Source organism: Heloderma suspectum, chromosome 6 (assembly GCF_057233095.1).
Source record: "Heloderma suspectum isolate Gila_16-S chromosome 6, 16-S_ref, whole genome shotgun sequence".
Lineage (NCBI taxonomy): Eukaryota > Metazoa > Chordata > Lepidosauria > Squamata > Helodermatidae > Heloderma > Heloderma suspectum.
Window position 1 is genome coordinate 38100778 of NC_139463.1, and position 17026 is coordinate 38117803.

The 17026-nt window shown below is 44.1% G+C and overlaps 1 protein-coding gene across 5 annotated transcripts in view; it reads right to left on the minus strand.

Annotated features, from left to right (window-relative positions):
- LOC146340649 (zinc metalloproteinase-disintegrin-like NaMP) overlaps positions 1-17026 on the minus strand; it is a 108119-nt gene that overhangs the window by 57537 nt on the left and 33556 nt on the right. For all 5 annotated transcript variants that reach the window (XM_084803955.1, XM_084803956.1, XM_084803954.1 and 2 more), the window contains exons 5-9: positions 11561-11637; positions 7445-7640; positions 6482-6544; positions 2436-2507; positions 652-821 (exon numbers count right to left, since the gene is read on the minus strand). In XM_084803955.1, coding sequence (XP_084660081.1) covers positions 652-821; positions 2436-2507; positions 6482-6544; positions 7445-7640; positions 11561-11637 — 578 coding nt within the window. The remainder of the gene's footprint in view (positions 1-651; positions 822-2435; positions 2508-6481; positions 6545-7444; positions 7641-11560; positions 11638-17026) is intronic.

Consider the following 17026-nt stretch of genomic DNA (forward strand, 5'->3'; position numbering starts at 1 on the left):
TGTGCATTAGTGCAAATGCATATTTGCAAGCAGGAACAAAATTCCCAGCCATCGGTAAAAAAAAATAAAAAATCCAATTCCGCCAATAAGCAGACAATGGGAAAAAAGGCACCTGACAATCTGCACAACACAGACAGAATGGATTTAACAAAATCTGTACATCCCTAGTTGGGGGGAAAGTGGTGCTTCCTTACCAGAGGCAGTCTGGAGAAGAACCATACCTAGGGATGTTGAAAAATCAGGGAGGCTGTTTCAGGCAGCTCTACCTCAACCTCAGCTTGACAGCATTCTGGGAACATGATTCCCAAAAAATGTGATTGAAACTTGAATACATTTAGGTCACTGTTAGGGACGGATGGGCACCTGGATATGGACCACTGAGTATATGGACCATTCACGGTTCCCTTTTGCACACAACTAGCAGTGCTCATATTTTGCGAGCGGCATGGCATTTGCAGCACTTGCAGATGGCTCCTGGGTACGTACGGGTGGCTCGGCAAGCGTGGGGGGGGGAGCACAGATCCAGCAGCATGCCAACCAGGCACCCACGTCATCCCTATTTACAGCCGTGGTCCTATACAACTCACAAAACATTATTCCAGTACTGCACACCCAACCACAGTAGTTCTCTTTCACTGTTGTGGTACGTACGTGAGTAACTGAGCATTATCGTTCCTTTTCCGCTTCAGCAGAACTCCCTCCCTCCATGCTTTAAACCGATCTAAAGTGACATTTGCCAGTTGACTCACAGCAATCTTATCCCCATCTGACCAAATTTCTATGCCGATCAATGCCACATAAACATTTATGGCTTTGTAAACCTGCGGGGAAGACAAACCGTCATCAGAACAAACAAATACCTCAAGGAACACTACGAGAAAAACATCATAGTTGATAATGGTGTGGGGCGCTGTAGTGGAAATGCCACAGAAGACTTTTGTATATCGGGGAGATACTGTGGCATGCTACAACTGCTTCTTTTATGGCTGAAACTCCTGTGAGATCTTAAAAATCAAGTCTTTTAGGCCTCTTTAAGAGCCTTCTAGCCTCTTGGTCTTACTCTTAGTTTTCCAGAGTATGGTCAGGCTGGTGCAACCTTGGAATGTGGGAGGATCTCTTTGGCCATGGCCCACCTTCCTTAGTGCTTATCTCTTGGCTAGCCAGCATGGTGTAGTGGTAAAAGTGTTGGACTGGGAGCCAGGAGATCTGGGTTCTAGTCTCCAGTCAGCCATTGATGCTCACTGGGTGACTTTGGGCCAGTCACTGACTCTCAGCCCAACCTACCTCACAGGGTTGTTGTTGTGGGGATAAAATGGAGAGGAAGAGGAGAATAATGTAAGCCACCTTGGGTTCCTTGAAGAGGAAAAAAGGTGGGATATAAATGCAATAATACAAAAAAATTAAAATAATGCATAATCATCATGAGACTCAAAGTTTGGACCATCAACAGACGTGATTGAGGGGGCTGTGAAACACAGCACATAGACACAGGAGACTTCAAGTATATAAGTCCCTCAGAGCGTCACTCAGTTGAGCTTCAGAGCAGACCAGGACCATGGAGGTGCTGCGCGTTGGCCCACTGGAGTCTCTCCGCTGTCGTTATCTGGGGACCCTTACAGCAGAATGGAAGAGTAAGATATTTTGCTTATTTTGCTTTAGAATGCCATATGCTTAACTGTAATACCTTGCCTGCTTTAGTTAATAAAGTGTTTTGACTCTTACTCACTTGTGTAGTCATTGCTCTGAATCCCAAAAAGGACCTCTCTGCCTTTGGTAAAACAGGTCCCCCTCCCTGGGTGCAGAAATTGCACATCTTTTGAGATAACAATCTTCAGGGGAAACTACAAATGATACACAAGATCCATGTTCTGATTTCTTGATGTATTTTTGGTTTTCCTTATGTAAAAGTAGCTGCCAGAAGGTGGAGGGAGGTTTGGCTGGAACTGTTGCACTGGGGGAAGGGGGAGGTTTACCCCACTGGGGCCTTTGCCATTTCCCTGTTTTAAACACAAACACACACACACCGAATCTCTTATTAGCTGCTGAAGGGGAAAATGAGATCATAGATGTATCCATATTGCTAATGGGGGGGGGGGTTTAAATCAGGGAAGCAGTGAAAGGGGAATGGATTGGCCCTCCTAAGACTCTTGACTTATCCCAGCCTTCCCCAACATGGTGCACCCCAGATGTGTTCAACTACAACTCACAGTATGGCTGTCTGGGAGTTTTGGGGAGTTATAGTGCAACGCATCTGGGGTGCACCAGCTGCAGGAGGTTGACTTATACCATACCAGAGAGCAACGGCAATTTCTTGGGTTGATAGGCTTCTGCTCTCTGAGATTTTGTCCAGAGACTCGCATCTTTCCATCACAGGAAATCCCTGATTTTTTTTTCTTCACCTGGAAAGCCATTGAATGTTTGACATAACATCTTACCACGTTTATATAATTGACTATTTCAAATACTCTTGTCCTTACACCAGTCATATCACGGTTGCGCGTCCTGAACTGCAAAATAACAAAGATGCAAGTGTTAAGAAGAGACTAAGATGTGGGGGGGGGGGAGTGAGACGCAGGGGGTATGGAGAAAAAGGACCATAAGAAGAGCCCTGCTGGATCAGACCAAGGGTCCATCTAGTCCAGCATTCTGTTCACGTAGTGGCCAAGCAGCTGTTGACCAAGAACCCACAAGCAGGACATGAGTGCAACAGCACCCTCCCACCCATGTTCCCCAACAACTGGTGTACATAGGCTCACTGCCTCTGGTTCTGGAGGTAATACATAGCCATCAAGACTAGTAGCCATTGATAGCCTTTTCCTCCAGGAATTTGTCTAACCCCTTTTTAAAGCCATCCAAATGGGTGGCCATCACTACATCCAGTGGTAATAAGTTCCACAGTTTAATTATGCACTGTGCAAAGTCCTTCCTTTTATCTGCCCTGAATCTCCCACCAGCCAGCTTCATGGGATGATCCTGTGTCCTATTATTTTGACAGAGGGAGAAAAAATGTCTCCCTATCCACAGAAGATATCTAACTCAAGTGAAAAATCAGTGAACTTGCTTCTATGGAGGAAAGGTTTACTATATACCTTAGCACTTACATTCTTCATAGCAGATTCTAACCAGCACATTATGCAATCTGTATACCAACATTACAATCTTATCAGCACCTTTCTATTTGTCCAGGCATTTTAAAGGAAATTTCACTGTATTTGTTTTTTATGCTTTTAGTCTGTTTTTATTCTGTTTATTCTGCTTAATATGTCATTATATTTTGTTATGGCTACCTTTTCTTCATTCTAATATACAAATATGCTTGTGTGAATAGTTTTAGTCACACTTTTTTATATCACCCTGGAACCCTTTTATTAAAAGGTGGTTAAGAAATATTATCTGTCAGTCAATCAATCAATCAATAAAAAGATATGCCTTTTATCAAACAGGTAGCAATGAGAGAATTCACAGTTTGCTATCTAAAGTACTTCACTTTGTGAGTTGGCCAATTAGAAATCTTTCCAGAATTCTTTAGAGAGTTAGAGTTAGTTAGAGCTGGTGACAAGCAATTGTTGTTGCTGTTTTCAGAGTGCTATGAGAGAGCTATTGTTGGACATGTTATGTACCCTCAATTCCACTATCAACTCTGATAAACAGGTATTGCAGGAAAGTTTCAAGAAAAACCTGCATAACCTGTTTGACCATTGATGACTGTGGAACAATGTACATGTGTTGGTTCACCAAGGGCAACAATGTCTCTGTAAACTCTCTCAAAAATTTCAACTCTCTCCAACCAAAGGCAATTAAGGGCACAATCTCATGGATGGCACCCTCACTTCTTAGAAGCCCTCAAACTTGGAAGCTTCCAAGACTCCTATGCCCTGCTGGACTGAAGCTGGAGGGCAGGAGGAGTGACAGAGGCAATCTTTGCCTCCTTGTCCTCAGATCTCTTATATCTTAACTAGATGGACTTTTCAGCCCATCTAGTAACAGCACTCTGGAGGGGGAGGGAAGGAGGCTGGAGAAAGAAAAAGGAAAGGTTCCTCTTGTGCAAGCATTGAGCCATTACTGACCCCTAGAGGGACGCAGTTTTCCCTCGGTGTTTTCCTGGCAGACTGTATTGTGGGTTGGTTTATCATTGCCTTCCCCAGTCCTAACTACCTTTCCCCCAGCAAGCTGGGTACTCATTTTACCGACCTCGGAAGGATGGAGGGCTGAGTCGACCTGAGCCGGCTACCTGAAAACCAGCTTCCGCTGGGATCAAACTCAGGTCGCGGGGAGAGTTTCAGTTGCATTACTGCCACCTACCATTCTGCGCCACACAAGGCTGGAGAAAGCTCAGCATAAATCATATCATGCTCTCTCCAGTCTTCTTCCCTCCCCGCCCCCTGGAATGTCCCCTTTTTCCCCTCTCCAAGGTTAATTTCCTGACCTCAGAAAGGCAGCCTGCACAGTTCTCTCTATGTCAGCTGCAAGCGGGTAGGGGCAGATCTCTGACTTACCCTTCCAATGTCAGAGCACTGTCTCCAACCTTGGAAGGGTTTTGTTCCAAGCCATCCTATGGTCCCTGGGATGGTCACCCAGGGACCATAGGATCACTCCCTAAAAAGATTCAAAATTGGTTTAAATTTACAGGGCAGACATGCCCAGTATTAACCCTACTATGTAGACCAGTGTTTGCAGGATAAGGATCACATGTGCAGATTCCTAACACAGTTATTATTTTCACTGGGAAATCATTGATTGCATTACAATTAAACTGATGGGGTTAGCTGATTCTCACTATCCTACGAAAAGGCATACCGACTGTATGGAAGAATGGGAAGATGTAGAGTAAGTGTTTATTTTCCTCCAAATAATGAAGAAATGCTTATTGCAAAAAAAAAAAAGGAAAAGAGGCATTACATTTTTCCAATAGGCATTTCTTCTTAGTTTACAGCTATAAATGGAATTGGCATAGTTCTGTGGTCACAGTTGTCAGCAGGAAGCAACTGAACCTAAAGTGTCATCAGCCCAAGACCAATTTCCTTAAAGCTAATTTTCATAGGAACTTTACGTACAGTGTTAGAAGAATCCTAGCCCCCTGCCCCCACCTTGAGATCATGAACCAAGTTTTCTTTATTTATTGTTTTGTTTTTTTGTTTTTTTAAAGATGTGTAAATTCACAGAAGCCTCTGGAGTTAGTCTGGTGTCCATGGGGGTTGGCAAAGTTCAGACCTGGCCTGGGTACTTATGTCTTGATGATCCGATAGTCAAGGACTAGTGCATATTAGTGCTGCTTCCAAAATTATCCTCATTAATTTTTCTTTGGATTTTGGAGTTCTGGATTACCCAGACTTGTCACCAAAGTGGAACTGATGAATTAGGAATTGTCCTTCGATCCCTTTTCTATTCCCAAATTTTGTACAGAATGCTGAGTGGTTTGCCGCAGATGTCAGTTCTTCATTGTATTGGTTTCTTTCCTCCTCTTTTCTCCAGCCACCCCCACCAATAACAAATGAAAATTGTTCAGTTTGCTAAAAGATGGGGGGTGTTTTGTTTTGCATTTTAACACAGATCTCAAGATTTTGGGAAGAGTTGTTGCTTTTTTAATGGCACTAGCCAAGGTCCATGCCAGATTTTATAAGGCAAATGTAAAAGACAGTACTGGAGATGTCTGACTGTTAATAATGTTGCTATTATCTCCATATGTTTTATTCTTGGTTTGGTTAGCTGCCAGCTATACAAATTGAAATGGGCAACAAGTATCACAACATTTTATATTTAGGTTGACTCTGGCATTGCCAGAGGGGAACAGGCTCGTGCACCTAACACAAAACTACCACCAGTGTGGATGATGGCCATTCACTTGGATGGTTTTTAAGAATGACAGACAAATTAATGGAAGATAGGCCTATCAATGACAATCATTCATGATAGCTACATGGCACATCCATGCAGAGAAAGAGTATGCATCTGCATATAAATGCGGGGTGGAAATCATAAAGAAAGGCCATCACTGTTATGACCTGTATGTGAGCTGCCCAGAGATATTTGATTGGCTTCTGGAAATAGGAAACTTTGGACTGCATGGAACTTGTTGCTGATCTAGCAATGCAAAAAGCCTGGCCCCTGCAACAAAATGTTGCAGCGTCGCGTTCTGCTGTTCAGGATTCCAGTCACTCCATTCTATTCTTCCTCCCCCCTGTTGTTGTTGTTGTTTTTGCAGAGGGGGGGAGCCAGCATTTTGTGCCCACTGAGCACACTCAGTCCTCATTTGGCTGTTCTGGGTGTCCCCCCCCCCACACACACACTTAGGGGCTTTTTTCCCCAAAGATTGGTGGTCCTTCTGCAAATCTAAGGATTCTCCCAAGTCTGCTGGTATCAGTTTGGCTTCATATGCAATGATACTCACTGCCTGATCATCAGGAATGGAAGGAACAATACCCTTCCAGTTAAAAGACTGTTGGAAAGAATTTAACAAAAAAGCATACTTTGAGATACTTACCACTGCGTGGTCTACAGCTACGTAAAGTTCAACATACTTCTTGGCCTTCATGTATGCCTGCTTCTAAACAAAACAACAAAATGAAGATTGTTCAGGTGTGTGCTGAGTTGCCTGCCCCCAGCAAACAGTTGACAGGAACACCGGATCATCAGATAATCTAAAGATTGTGTTTTTACAGCCTGGTCAAAGCACATGAACTTTGGGAAACCCTGGCTCCCATGTAATAAGACATTTATAAGGTCAGAGCTTGTCAAATGTTTTGAACTGAAGGAATGTAAAGATTCTCAGGACTGAATGAATTATGAAACACTTGATCAGGCAGAAACAGCGGCTACCCACTTCTTTAAAAAATCTGCCGAGATAGAGAGGTTTTTTGATGAGTCACTTTCTAAATGGTGTCATGTTTGTATATTCCAAACTGTGCTAATTCTGAAAATGCTAAGGTGCAAATATCTAGGGATCAAAAATAGCACTGTGTATATGAATATCTAGCACAACGTGATGCCTAACTGCCAAACTTAACGTTCTGCTGATCTTGCATAGTGTAGCAATGTGTGATAAATTTCTTTACTCTTGTGTAAGTGTGTGCAGCTCCAACTTGGATCATGACCATGGAGCTCTAGCAGGGGGATTAAACTCCCCCCCCCATTTTCCCTGAAATGTAGCCCCCCATGGAGATTTTTTTTAAAAAAAGTCCCCATAGACTCCAATGAATTGGGAGGGGGATTTAACCCCCTGTCCCAGAGCATCATGATTCCAAACTACACATGTACTTGTTTTCCTTCCAGTCTCTCACCCAGCTACTGCCATGTATGGACAGCATGAATCCAGCAGGGCTTTAGACGTAGGGCTTCTCCAGCCTGACCCCTCTCTCTCCTCTGCCCCCCATAGGATTCCTCTCTTACACTGTGAGGAGTGAATGATGATACTTCCCTATGCTTGAGGTTCTAGCATGAAACTTACTTCTGCACTTGTGCTTGACCTGGCAGTCTTTTTGATGGGGTCTTCCAATTGCCAAGTAGTGTTGGTTACCCCGCAGACCTTGGGGGTATCATCTTCCTTTTCTAGACTCTCATATTTGAAGACTGCATGGGCTTCACTGTCTGAAATCTTCAAGGGTTCGATGAGATACCTCTTGCCACGACTCTTGAAATACCCTCTATAAAACATTTGCAGACACCATTTCAGTATAGGATGATGAAGATGGATGTCCAGTTTCTATTTCTCATGCCATCTCCTCTCCTAAATAATGATAGCTATGATAACCATAATAGAAGAGTTCACCATTCTCAATAGTGTGACCAAGTCTGTTCTTTTTTTTCTTAAAAAAATATGTATAAGGAACATTATGTATAATAACTGGCATCCTCCATTTCACAGCTTGCTTCTTCTTTCCTTATTTTTCTATTTGCTTATAACAAGTTTCTAGCCATCATGATTGTAGAGTTACAAGCTTGAAAATATTCAGGCAATTTCTGCAAAAGACATCAGTGTCTGGATGGAATTTGTATCTTTCCTTTCCTGGTAACCTGTGCCTCCCTTATGGCTTCTAATGATGTTTCTAATCCATACTCTCTTATCTTTCCAATTTGCCCATATCATAGCCTCTTTCACATGGACATGGTTCACACGTAATGACAAAACGTGGTTTAAGTAACCGTGGTTTGTTGAATCATGGGTTGTCATTACATGTGAGCCCAAAACTAGAAGTTAACTATGGATTATTAACCACAAACAACCCAGGAAGAGAACCTATGATTTGTTGTTGGATTGTGAATTGTGGGTTATTTAAACCATGGGCTGTCATTACGTGAGAACCCAGAATCTCTAGTTGTTCATGGATTGTTCACCAGGCTACAGAGGCAGCATGGAAGAACAGGTAAACAACAACAACAACAACCCACTCTCTTTGCATGCCAGTACTGCAGTGCCACAAACACAGTTGGGATACAAGCATGCAGTGAGCAAAGGAGGAGGGAAACAAACAACCCAGGGACTGAGGAAACAAACCATAGTTTGTTTGATCATCTGTGAGACAAACCTTAGGCTGGGCAACAAACTATGTTCTAAATAAACCATGGGTTAGCATTACATGCAAACCAGGCCATGAAGTTATACTACCTGCCAGTTCTACTGCTTTCTTGTTGCACTACTCGGTTGATCTACAGCAGTGCCGGCTCCAGGTTTTTGAGGGCCCTTGGGCAAGGCACCCTCAATGGGCCTCTCTCTCAGGATCTACCTTCTCACCACCATCATCACCAGCTGCTATTGCTTCTCATCCTCTTCCTCCTCATTGCTACTGCTGACTTGCTTGAGCCAGTGAACAAGTTGCAGTGGGATCTACTACTCCTTCTTCTCACCACCACCATTGTCTGGACCAGAGCAAGAAGCGAACGAACAAGCAGGTTGCAAGGGTGAAGAGGATGAGCAGCGCCAGGGGGCTTTGGTGAGTGGCTCCCACTGGAGTGCAAGCCCTTGGCATGTGCCCAGTGATGCCTACCTTTGCCTCCAGCCCTGATCTACAAGATGCATAAGCTGAAACTGGCAAATCTGAGTGAGTGTGTAAAATCTTATTTCCAAATCTAGAATTGAAATGAGAACCAACGTCGCATCCGATTTGCTAATTTTATCTCCTGCAACCCCTAGGTCAGCCCTGTGGTTGAACGCTGTTAGGCTAGACATAAGGTGACCAGGATGCAAATCAGACCTGGAGTACACATCCTCCAACTGGCATCCCTGCAGATTCAGGATGTTGCTGTGATAGCCATGCAGAAGACAGCCAGGTTCCTAGCATTTATGTCATGAAAATCCAGAGGCCACAAGAGTGGCCTTCTTTGCATGAAGTCGGTGCAAAACAGCCCATAGTCCTGGGTAACTCACTGGGTTAGATCCCACCCTGAGGCCCCTGCTGGCCACCCGACCCTGTTCATCATGGGGTGCAAGCTGCTGGCTGGTCTGCAGGCCCCCGACAAGCAACGCTCAGCCACCCACTCCCCCACCAAGCTGCCATTTGGAGGAAGACGGCGGCTCATTCTTTCACGCAAAGGGGCTTTTTACACAAATGGTGGCTGTAGATAAGCCCATTTACGCAACATTACAAGTGTAAATGGTCTGTTTGCCTGTACGGACTGTCATGTTGCATAAATGGGCTTATTTATGGCTGCCATGAAGAAGGAGCGAGGGAGCAGGCAAAAGGAACATCAGGGTCTGCTCCAGTTGTAATCCCCCTGCCCCCCACAGGGCTAAATGACATCCTTGGCCCCATGGGGAAGAAGAAGGAGCGAGGGAGCAGGCAAAGGGAACATCAGGGTCTGCTCCAGTTGTAATCCCCCTGCCCCCCACAGGGCTAAATGACATCCTTGGCCCCATGGGGAAGAAGAAGGAGCGAGGGAGCAGGCAAAGGGAACATCAGGGCCTGCTCCAGTTGTAATCCCCCTGCCCCCCACAGGGCTAAATGACATCCTTGGCCCCATGGGGAAGAAGAAGGAGCGAGGGAGCAGGCAAAGGGAACATCAGGGCCTGCTCCAGTTGTAATCCCCCTGCCCCCCACAGGGCTAAATGACATCCTTGGCCCCATGGGGAAGAAGAAGGAGCGAGGGAGCAGGCAAAGGGAACATCAGGGCCTGCTCCAGTTGTAATCCCCCTGCCCCCCACAGGGCTAAATGACATCCTTGGCCCCATGGGGAAGAAGAAGGAGCGAGGGAGCAGGCAAAGGGAACATCAGGGCCTGCTCCAGTTGTAATCCCCCTGCCCCCCACAGGGCTAAATGACATCCTTGGCCCCATGGGGAAGAAGAAGGAGCGAGGGAGCAGGCAAAGGGAACATCAGGGCCTGCTCCAGTTGTAATCCCCCTGCCCCCCACAGGGCTAAATGACATCCTTGGCCCCATGGGGAAGAAGAAGGAGCGAGGGAGCAGGCAAAGGGAACATCAGGGCCTGCTCCAGTTGTAATCCCCCTGCCCCCCACAGGGCTAAATGACATCCTTGGCCCCATGGGGAAGAAGAAGGAGCGAGGGAGCAGGCAAAGGGAACATCAGGGCCTGCTCCAGTTGTAATCCCCCTGCCCCCCACAGGGCTAAATGACATCCTTGGCCCCATGGGGAAGAAGAAGGAGCGAGGGAGCAGGCAAAGGGAACATCAGGGCCTGCTCCAGTTGTAATCCCCCTGCCCCCCACAGGGCTAAATGACATCCTTGGCCCCATGGGGAAGAAGAAGGAGCGAGGGAGCAGGCAAAGGGAACATCAGGGCCTGCTCCAGTTGTAATCCCCCTGCCCCCCACAGGGCTAAATGACATCCTTGGCCCCATGGGGAAGAAGAAGGAGCAAGGGAGCAGGCAAAGGGAACATCAGGGCCTGCTCCAGTTGGACTGCCCCTCCTTTGGGAGATGAGAGGGGGGAACAGGGCCATCCCACCAGCCCTGCTGACAGTTTACCTAATTCTTTTTTCTTCCCTCCCCATTGCCTTTTCCTTGTGTGTCATGTCTTTTTTAGATTGTAAGCCTGCAGGCAGGGACTGTCTTCTTTGTTCATGGATCGTAAGCCACTCCGGGAGCCTTTTTTGGCTCAGGAGCGGGATAGAAATACAATAAATGAATAATAAAAGTAATAATACGCTATCAGCATAAAAATCCCCTTTACATCAAAGAACAAGCTGCCATTTTCCGCAGAATGGTGGCTAGGCAATGGAGTGGGTGGGTGCGCGCAGCTCGCCGGGCACCCGCAGACTGGCTGGCGGCTCGCACCCAACGCCGAACAGGACGGGGTGGCTGGCAGGGTCTACAGACTCCAGTCGGGGTTTGCGTATGTGAGTGGATGGCTGTCTGCTGGACTCCACACACACCCTGCCCAGATATCTGTGACACCCCCACTCTGGACAACGTCAAGGTAGCAGAGCTGAAGAGTATGCATAGAGTCATCATAGAAAGGAGCGTAGAGCAGACCTGCCTTCTATACTGAATATCTGAGGTTCAGTCCTTAACGTGTACCAATAGCAAGCAATATTCTGCTTAAAGTAATAGTCTTCATCTTCATCATCATTATCATCATCGTCTCAATGTTGAAAAGGCCATTGACCATTTTACCTCAAACCAAGGCATGCACTGATGCTTGCAGAAGAGTCAGTGTCCCTTTGGATGTAGCCTTCATAATAACAGTGGTCCTGCATGAAGAAAGGGGAGCACACTGGTAAACTTTGGCTGGAGTATGGTTTGTTGACCATCAGTACCCATCCGTACCATTCCATTCTACTCCTAGTCGGAGAAGGATGAGATTTAAATGTCCAATAAAATAAATACATACACTTCCATCATCACTGACCATTGGCCATTGTGACTCTGTTGTGAAAGTCACATCATAACCCCTTTTGCAGAGAAGCGTTCCTGCAGTACGAGCATGCATAGGCAGGGATATCCACAGAAATGAGGGGTCGGATTTCACACATCCCTAAGGTGAACAAAAATGCTGATCCAAAGACCTGACACTTCCTGTTAAATATTGCTTCCCCGCCTCCCCTTGGAGCAACACAACAGCTACCAGCAAGTTCCATCCACTTTTTAAAAATGTATTGTACATTGGGATATATAAGAATTTCATTTCTGTTTGCAAATTATGTGAACATTTCCTTGTTGCAAACCTAAATGCAAGATCTAGCAGGAACACTTTTATTTTTTAGAAATGTTTGTAAATTCCCAAATTTGTGATCACGGTAAAATAAATGCATAGTTTGGGGAAATGTGCACTTTGAAATGCACATTAAAAAAGTATGCATGCTTTAGTCAAGGGGGAAACTGCACACTTAAAAAAATACGAACTTTTCAAGTTCAAAAAGTGCACATTTCCTGTTCTTGTGATCCAGGAAAAAGTTCAAATATGAAAATGGGAGTGAGCCAAAACAAACCTCAAAGTGATTTTCAGAAAATTGTGTTGAGCTCTAATTTTTTTTATTTTATTTTTTTTATTTATTTCATTTCTATAGCGCCCAATAGCCGAAGCTCTCTGGGTGGTTCACAAAAATTAAAACCAACCAGCACACAATAAAATACTAAAATCGCTAACACTCCTATCCCTAGTTGTACACTACTCAGAGAACTTCAGTTACTGGATGATTTGTTTGTTTCATTTCTATACTGCCCAATAGCCAAAGCAGTTCATAAATAAATAAATAAATAAATATCCCAACAGCAGCCTTTGCCTACCTAACAGATATTTGCCTCAACATCAGTTTGACTTTGGGTTCTGTGAATATGTCAACGAAGACATTTGCTGACCAAAGTTTATGCAATGATTAAAAATAGAGAGCAGGCCATGTGCATGTCTTTCTTAATAAAAAGACAGACAGACAATGTTTTGCCACATGGAATTTCCAGTGTGGCTATAATCCCGGATTCATAGACTGTGACAGTTAGAATGCTTTGTTCATCATTCTTCATTTGGCCAAACACTCAAGCGTTCATCGATGTTTGCTTTTGCCGCTTTATCCTTCTGGTGGGAGTTATCCTAAAAACGTGACCTGAAAATCACATGTATACAATGCAGGGAGCCAGACAACGCATTCAAGGATGATATATCTGCACAATCTATACATGCAAACCATATGTGCAATGCACATGTGGTTTGCATGTGCAGGTTGCAAAAAACAAAAAAAAACCCGCACAGATACGTGCAATAATCTTACCTGATGGTCTGCTTGCAGTTTCATGGTATTTCCTACACGAAACCACTTTCTGCCTACAAAGTTTGTGAAAACCCAAGAAACCTGACCACACCACCAAAAAGCAGTCATGAGAATAGAGGAAGAGCCCTGGTAGATCAGACAAAGGTCCATCTACATCCAGCAACCTGCGTTCAATAGTGGACAGTTCAGCAGGGTTTGAAGGCAAGTGTTTTCACCTACCTAAACTGGTAGCAACTGGTACTCAGGACTAAAACAGGCATTACTTTAAATATGTATTTAGCAGCTACATCTTTAAAACAACAACAACAACTCTAAACTAGGTGCAGGGCCCCCAACCTGGACTGGGACCTAGTGTGGGGAGTGGGGTGGGGATAAGATCTGGACTAGGGGCCCTGCACCTACTCTAGAGTAAAAATTGGGAGATACATAGCTGATGGGGATTTAAAGTAATGTCTGTTTTGGCTGTCAGTGGCATGCTGTTACTGAATGTGGAGATTCTCTTGAGCTACTATACTATGGCTAATAGCCATCAATAGACTGATCCCCTTCCATTAATTTCCGTAATCCTTTTTTTAAACCATTTAAGCCAGTGGCCATCACTACAACCTCTAGCTGCAAATTCCCCAAATAAAATATGTATTATGTGATATACATGCCGGGGCAGGGGGGTTACTGGATGACCCCAAATTTAGTGTTGTGAGCAAGTCCCTTCAGGGCTAGCAACTGCACTGGTACTGATTCCTGCTCTGCCTCACTAGCCAGGAATAACTATGACCCATAGGACACTGCAATTGTGCAAATATAGATCCCTATAGAACACCGCAATTGCATGAACTATGGTCCCTCTCCTAACCTATCACCAGAATTAATGGACTTTAAATATACTTAAAATAGAATGTGATTGGAGTTCCCCAATATAATTTTTCAAAAGTGCTTTGGGATTATTTTAAAGAAGTTAAGGTGAAATCCTATGGTTGCTAGACAGCGGCTAGACTGCCATAGGATTGGTTGGTTCCTGGAACTGACCTTGGAGCCCGCACTCCGAGGCCGGTTCCCGGAGAACTACCTCCCCACCCCCCTCCGCTTCCTTTTAGTCAGTGCAGATTGTCCCCACACTCCATCCTCATAAGAACAGCATGGAGCAGGGGGAAAGGGGCGTTCCTGAGGGCAGGGAGGGGCGGGAAGGGACGGGGAGTTCATAAGTGCCAATACAACACTTCTTATGTGTCATCCAGCCTCCCCAGTCCACGCGCTGATGTCCTGCAGCTAGACAGCCGAAATCAGCCTTCTAGCCATGAATGCAGGGTGGCTGGAGCATGGAGGAGATGATCCCCTCTGCACTCCTCCCAACATGCATTGGATAGGATCCTCCGAGTTCAGAGGCAGCTGACTATCCCCAGAGGATTGCTCCCTTAGTCATGGGAAACAAATATTATGACAATGAACATGGGCTAAAAATAGAGAACCCTTATGGCATCCTGAAAAGCAAAGGATCTCTGTGAACGCAGTTAATTAAAAGAAAAGGGAACCTGACACAGTGACTTCCTTTGTGCTTAAAACTGAGTAAGTGTTTTTTATGGTCCAAGGAAACCGTCTGGCATAACTTGTGAAACATCTGCTATGGGGGAAACGTGCTGGGCTGACATTATGAAATGAATATCTCAGTTTCTTAGATCATGCAGTTAAAAGTAACTATATTTAGGTCCCACCAGCTCTGTGCCCTTTCTCTAGGAATGCTGCAGCAACTGCAGGTCATGTTCATTGACCCCTGAGCAGGACAAATGTTTCTTTTGTGAGGGAAGATGTGTTCCAGATAGACAGCTTATGAAAATTGATGGGGCTTGAAAAGGGTTAGGGACATTTAAATGCAGGTTCAAATTAGGGATGGAGAAATCTGTCCATTTCACTTTCTCCCATGTTTGATTAAAAAAAAAACCCTAAAATGAAGGGATTTGTAAATTTTGGTAAGTTCTTATGAAAAAAATGAACTGAACAAAATACTCAGCCATCAGCACTGGCCCAGTTCAGTAGGCACAGGTATTCCCAGCATGGAGAGGACCACGTTGTATGTGATTGCCATGTACAGCAGGTGTTAAAGTTGAGAAACCAGTTATAAAGAAAAGATGGTAGCCCCAGTTCAGCACCACAGACATGACTTAATATGCAGGGATGCAAAGCCAAGCTATTAAGACCTAAGCACTCAAAGCCCTCTGCCTGGATGAACAAAGTGTCCGTTTTGCTTTCTCCCACCTCCACATTTTTAAAATCACTTCTTTCCATTGGGTTGAGGAAGAAATTTGTGAATTTTCAGGAATTCTTATCAAAAAATGAAACAAATGAAATTCTCACTAGTACTGGGCAAACTTACCCTGAGTGCATTTGTGATTTACTCAAAAAGTAAAGAATTTGTCCATGTGAGCTCGGACAAGGGTTCTCCTTGAACACGAACATTTGTTCCGTGTATACAAGTTTGTGCACATCCACAATATCAAGGTGCATCTTGGGAGCTGCTGCGTAGGGCACCATGACTAGCACTGTGCCAAATTTTCCAACCTATTTATTTTCAACCATTTGTTGGAGGAGGGGCAAAAAGAAACCGCACCCAGAAATTGTGGAAGTGGTTATTCTTATTCAGTGGCTATTAAGTGGTTATCATTATTATTCAGTGGTGTATTATTATTATTCAGTGGTTATTAAGTGGTTATTAAGTGGTTGTTATTATTATTCAGTGGTTTATTATTATCCAGTGGTTATTAAGTGGTTAAGTGCTTATTATTATTCAGTGGTTTATTATTATTATTATTATTATTATTATTCAGTGGTTATTAAGTGGTTATTATTCTTATTCAGTGGTCAAGTGGTTATCATTATTATTCAGTGGTTATTCAGTGGTAATTCAGTGGTGATTCAGTGGTTAATAAGTTATTAAGTGGTTATTAAGTGGTTATTATTATTCAGTTGTTTATTATTATTATTATTATTTAGTGGTTATTAAGTGGTTATTATTCTTATCCAGTGGTTATTAAGTGGTTATCATTATTATTCAGTGGTGTATTATTATTAAGTGGTTATTAAGTGGTTACTATTATTCAGTGGTTTAGTATTATTCTTATTCAGGGGTTATTAAGTGGTTATTCTTATTCTTGTTGTCATTCTTGTCATCGTTAAAAGGACTTTTAATAACGACAAATCAAAACCACAAATGCCTCGCTCAGCTTCCAGGCAGTCAGCAGGCAGGAGCACAGGGAAGCCCCAAGGGAAGAAGTCTTGGCTAAGTTCTTTAGGGGCTTTCCAAAAAGCTCAAGCAGCTGGAGAGGCTGCAAGGACAGAATGGGGGAACCATGGTAAAACACACACACACACCTCTCAGCCAACTCCTGACAGTAAGGTAAGCACTGGAGACCTGCACCTTGAGAAATGTCTCCAAAATTCACAACATCCTAACGAGAGGAAGAAAAACAACTGACTTTTCACAGCAAATCAAATAGGTTGCAAAAGGGCAGGTAGGGTTTCAGCACAGTTCTAGCCATGACATCATGTATCACCATCTAGGTGGTAGGACAACTGACAATTGAGGTGGGGGATCTGTGTACTGTGCATGGTCTGAAGCTTGAGATCAATTCTGAACGTAATTGTTCAGAATCAATAGCTGGAGCAAGATGACTTCTCCATTCAAAGAAGATGCCTTATGATCATCCCAAGAATGCATTATATTAGGGGGAATTGCTTGCAAAAATGTTTATATTATGTGGAATTACCTACAAAAACACACATTTTAGGAAAAATATGCACAGAAATGTTCATGCAAATTTGGGGCAAACTGAACTTAAGACTGGAAAAATGAGAAACTAAGAGAAACTGAAATTGTCAAATT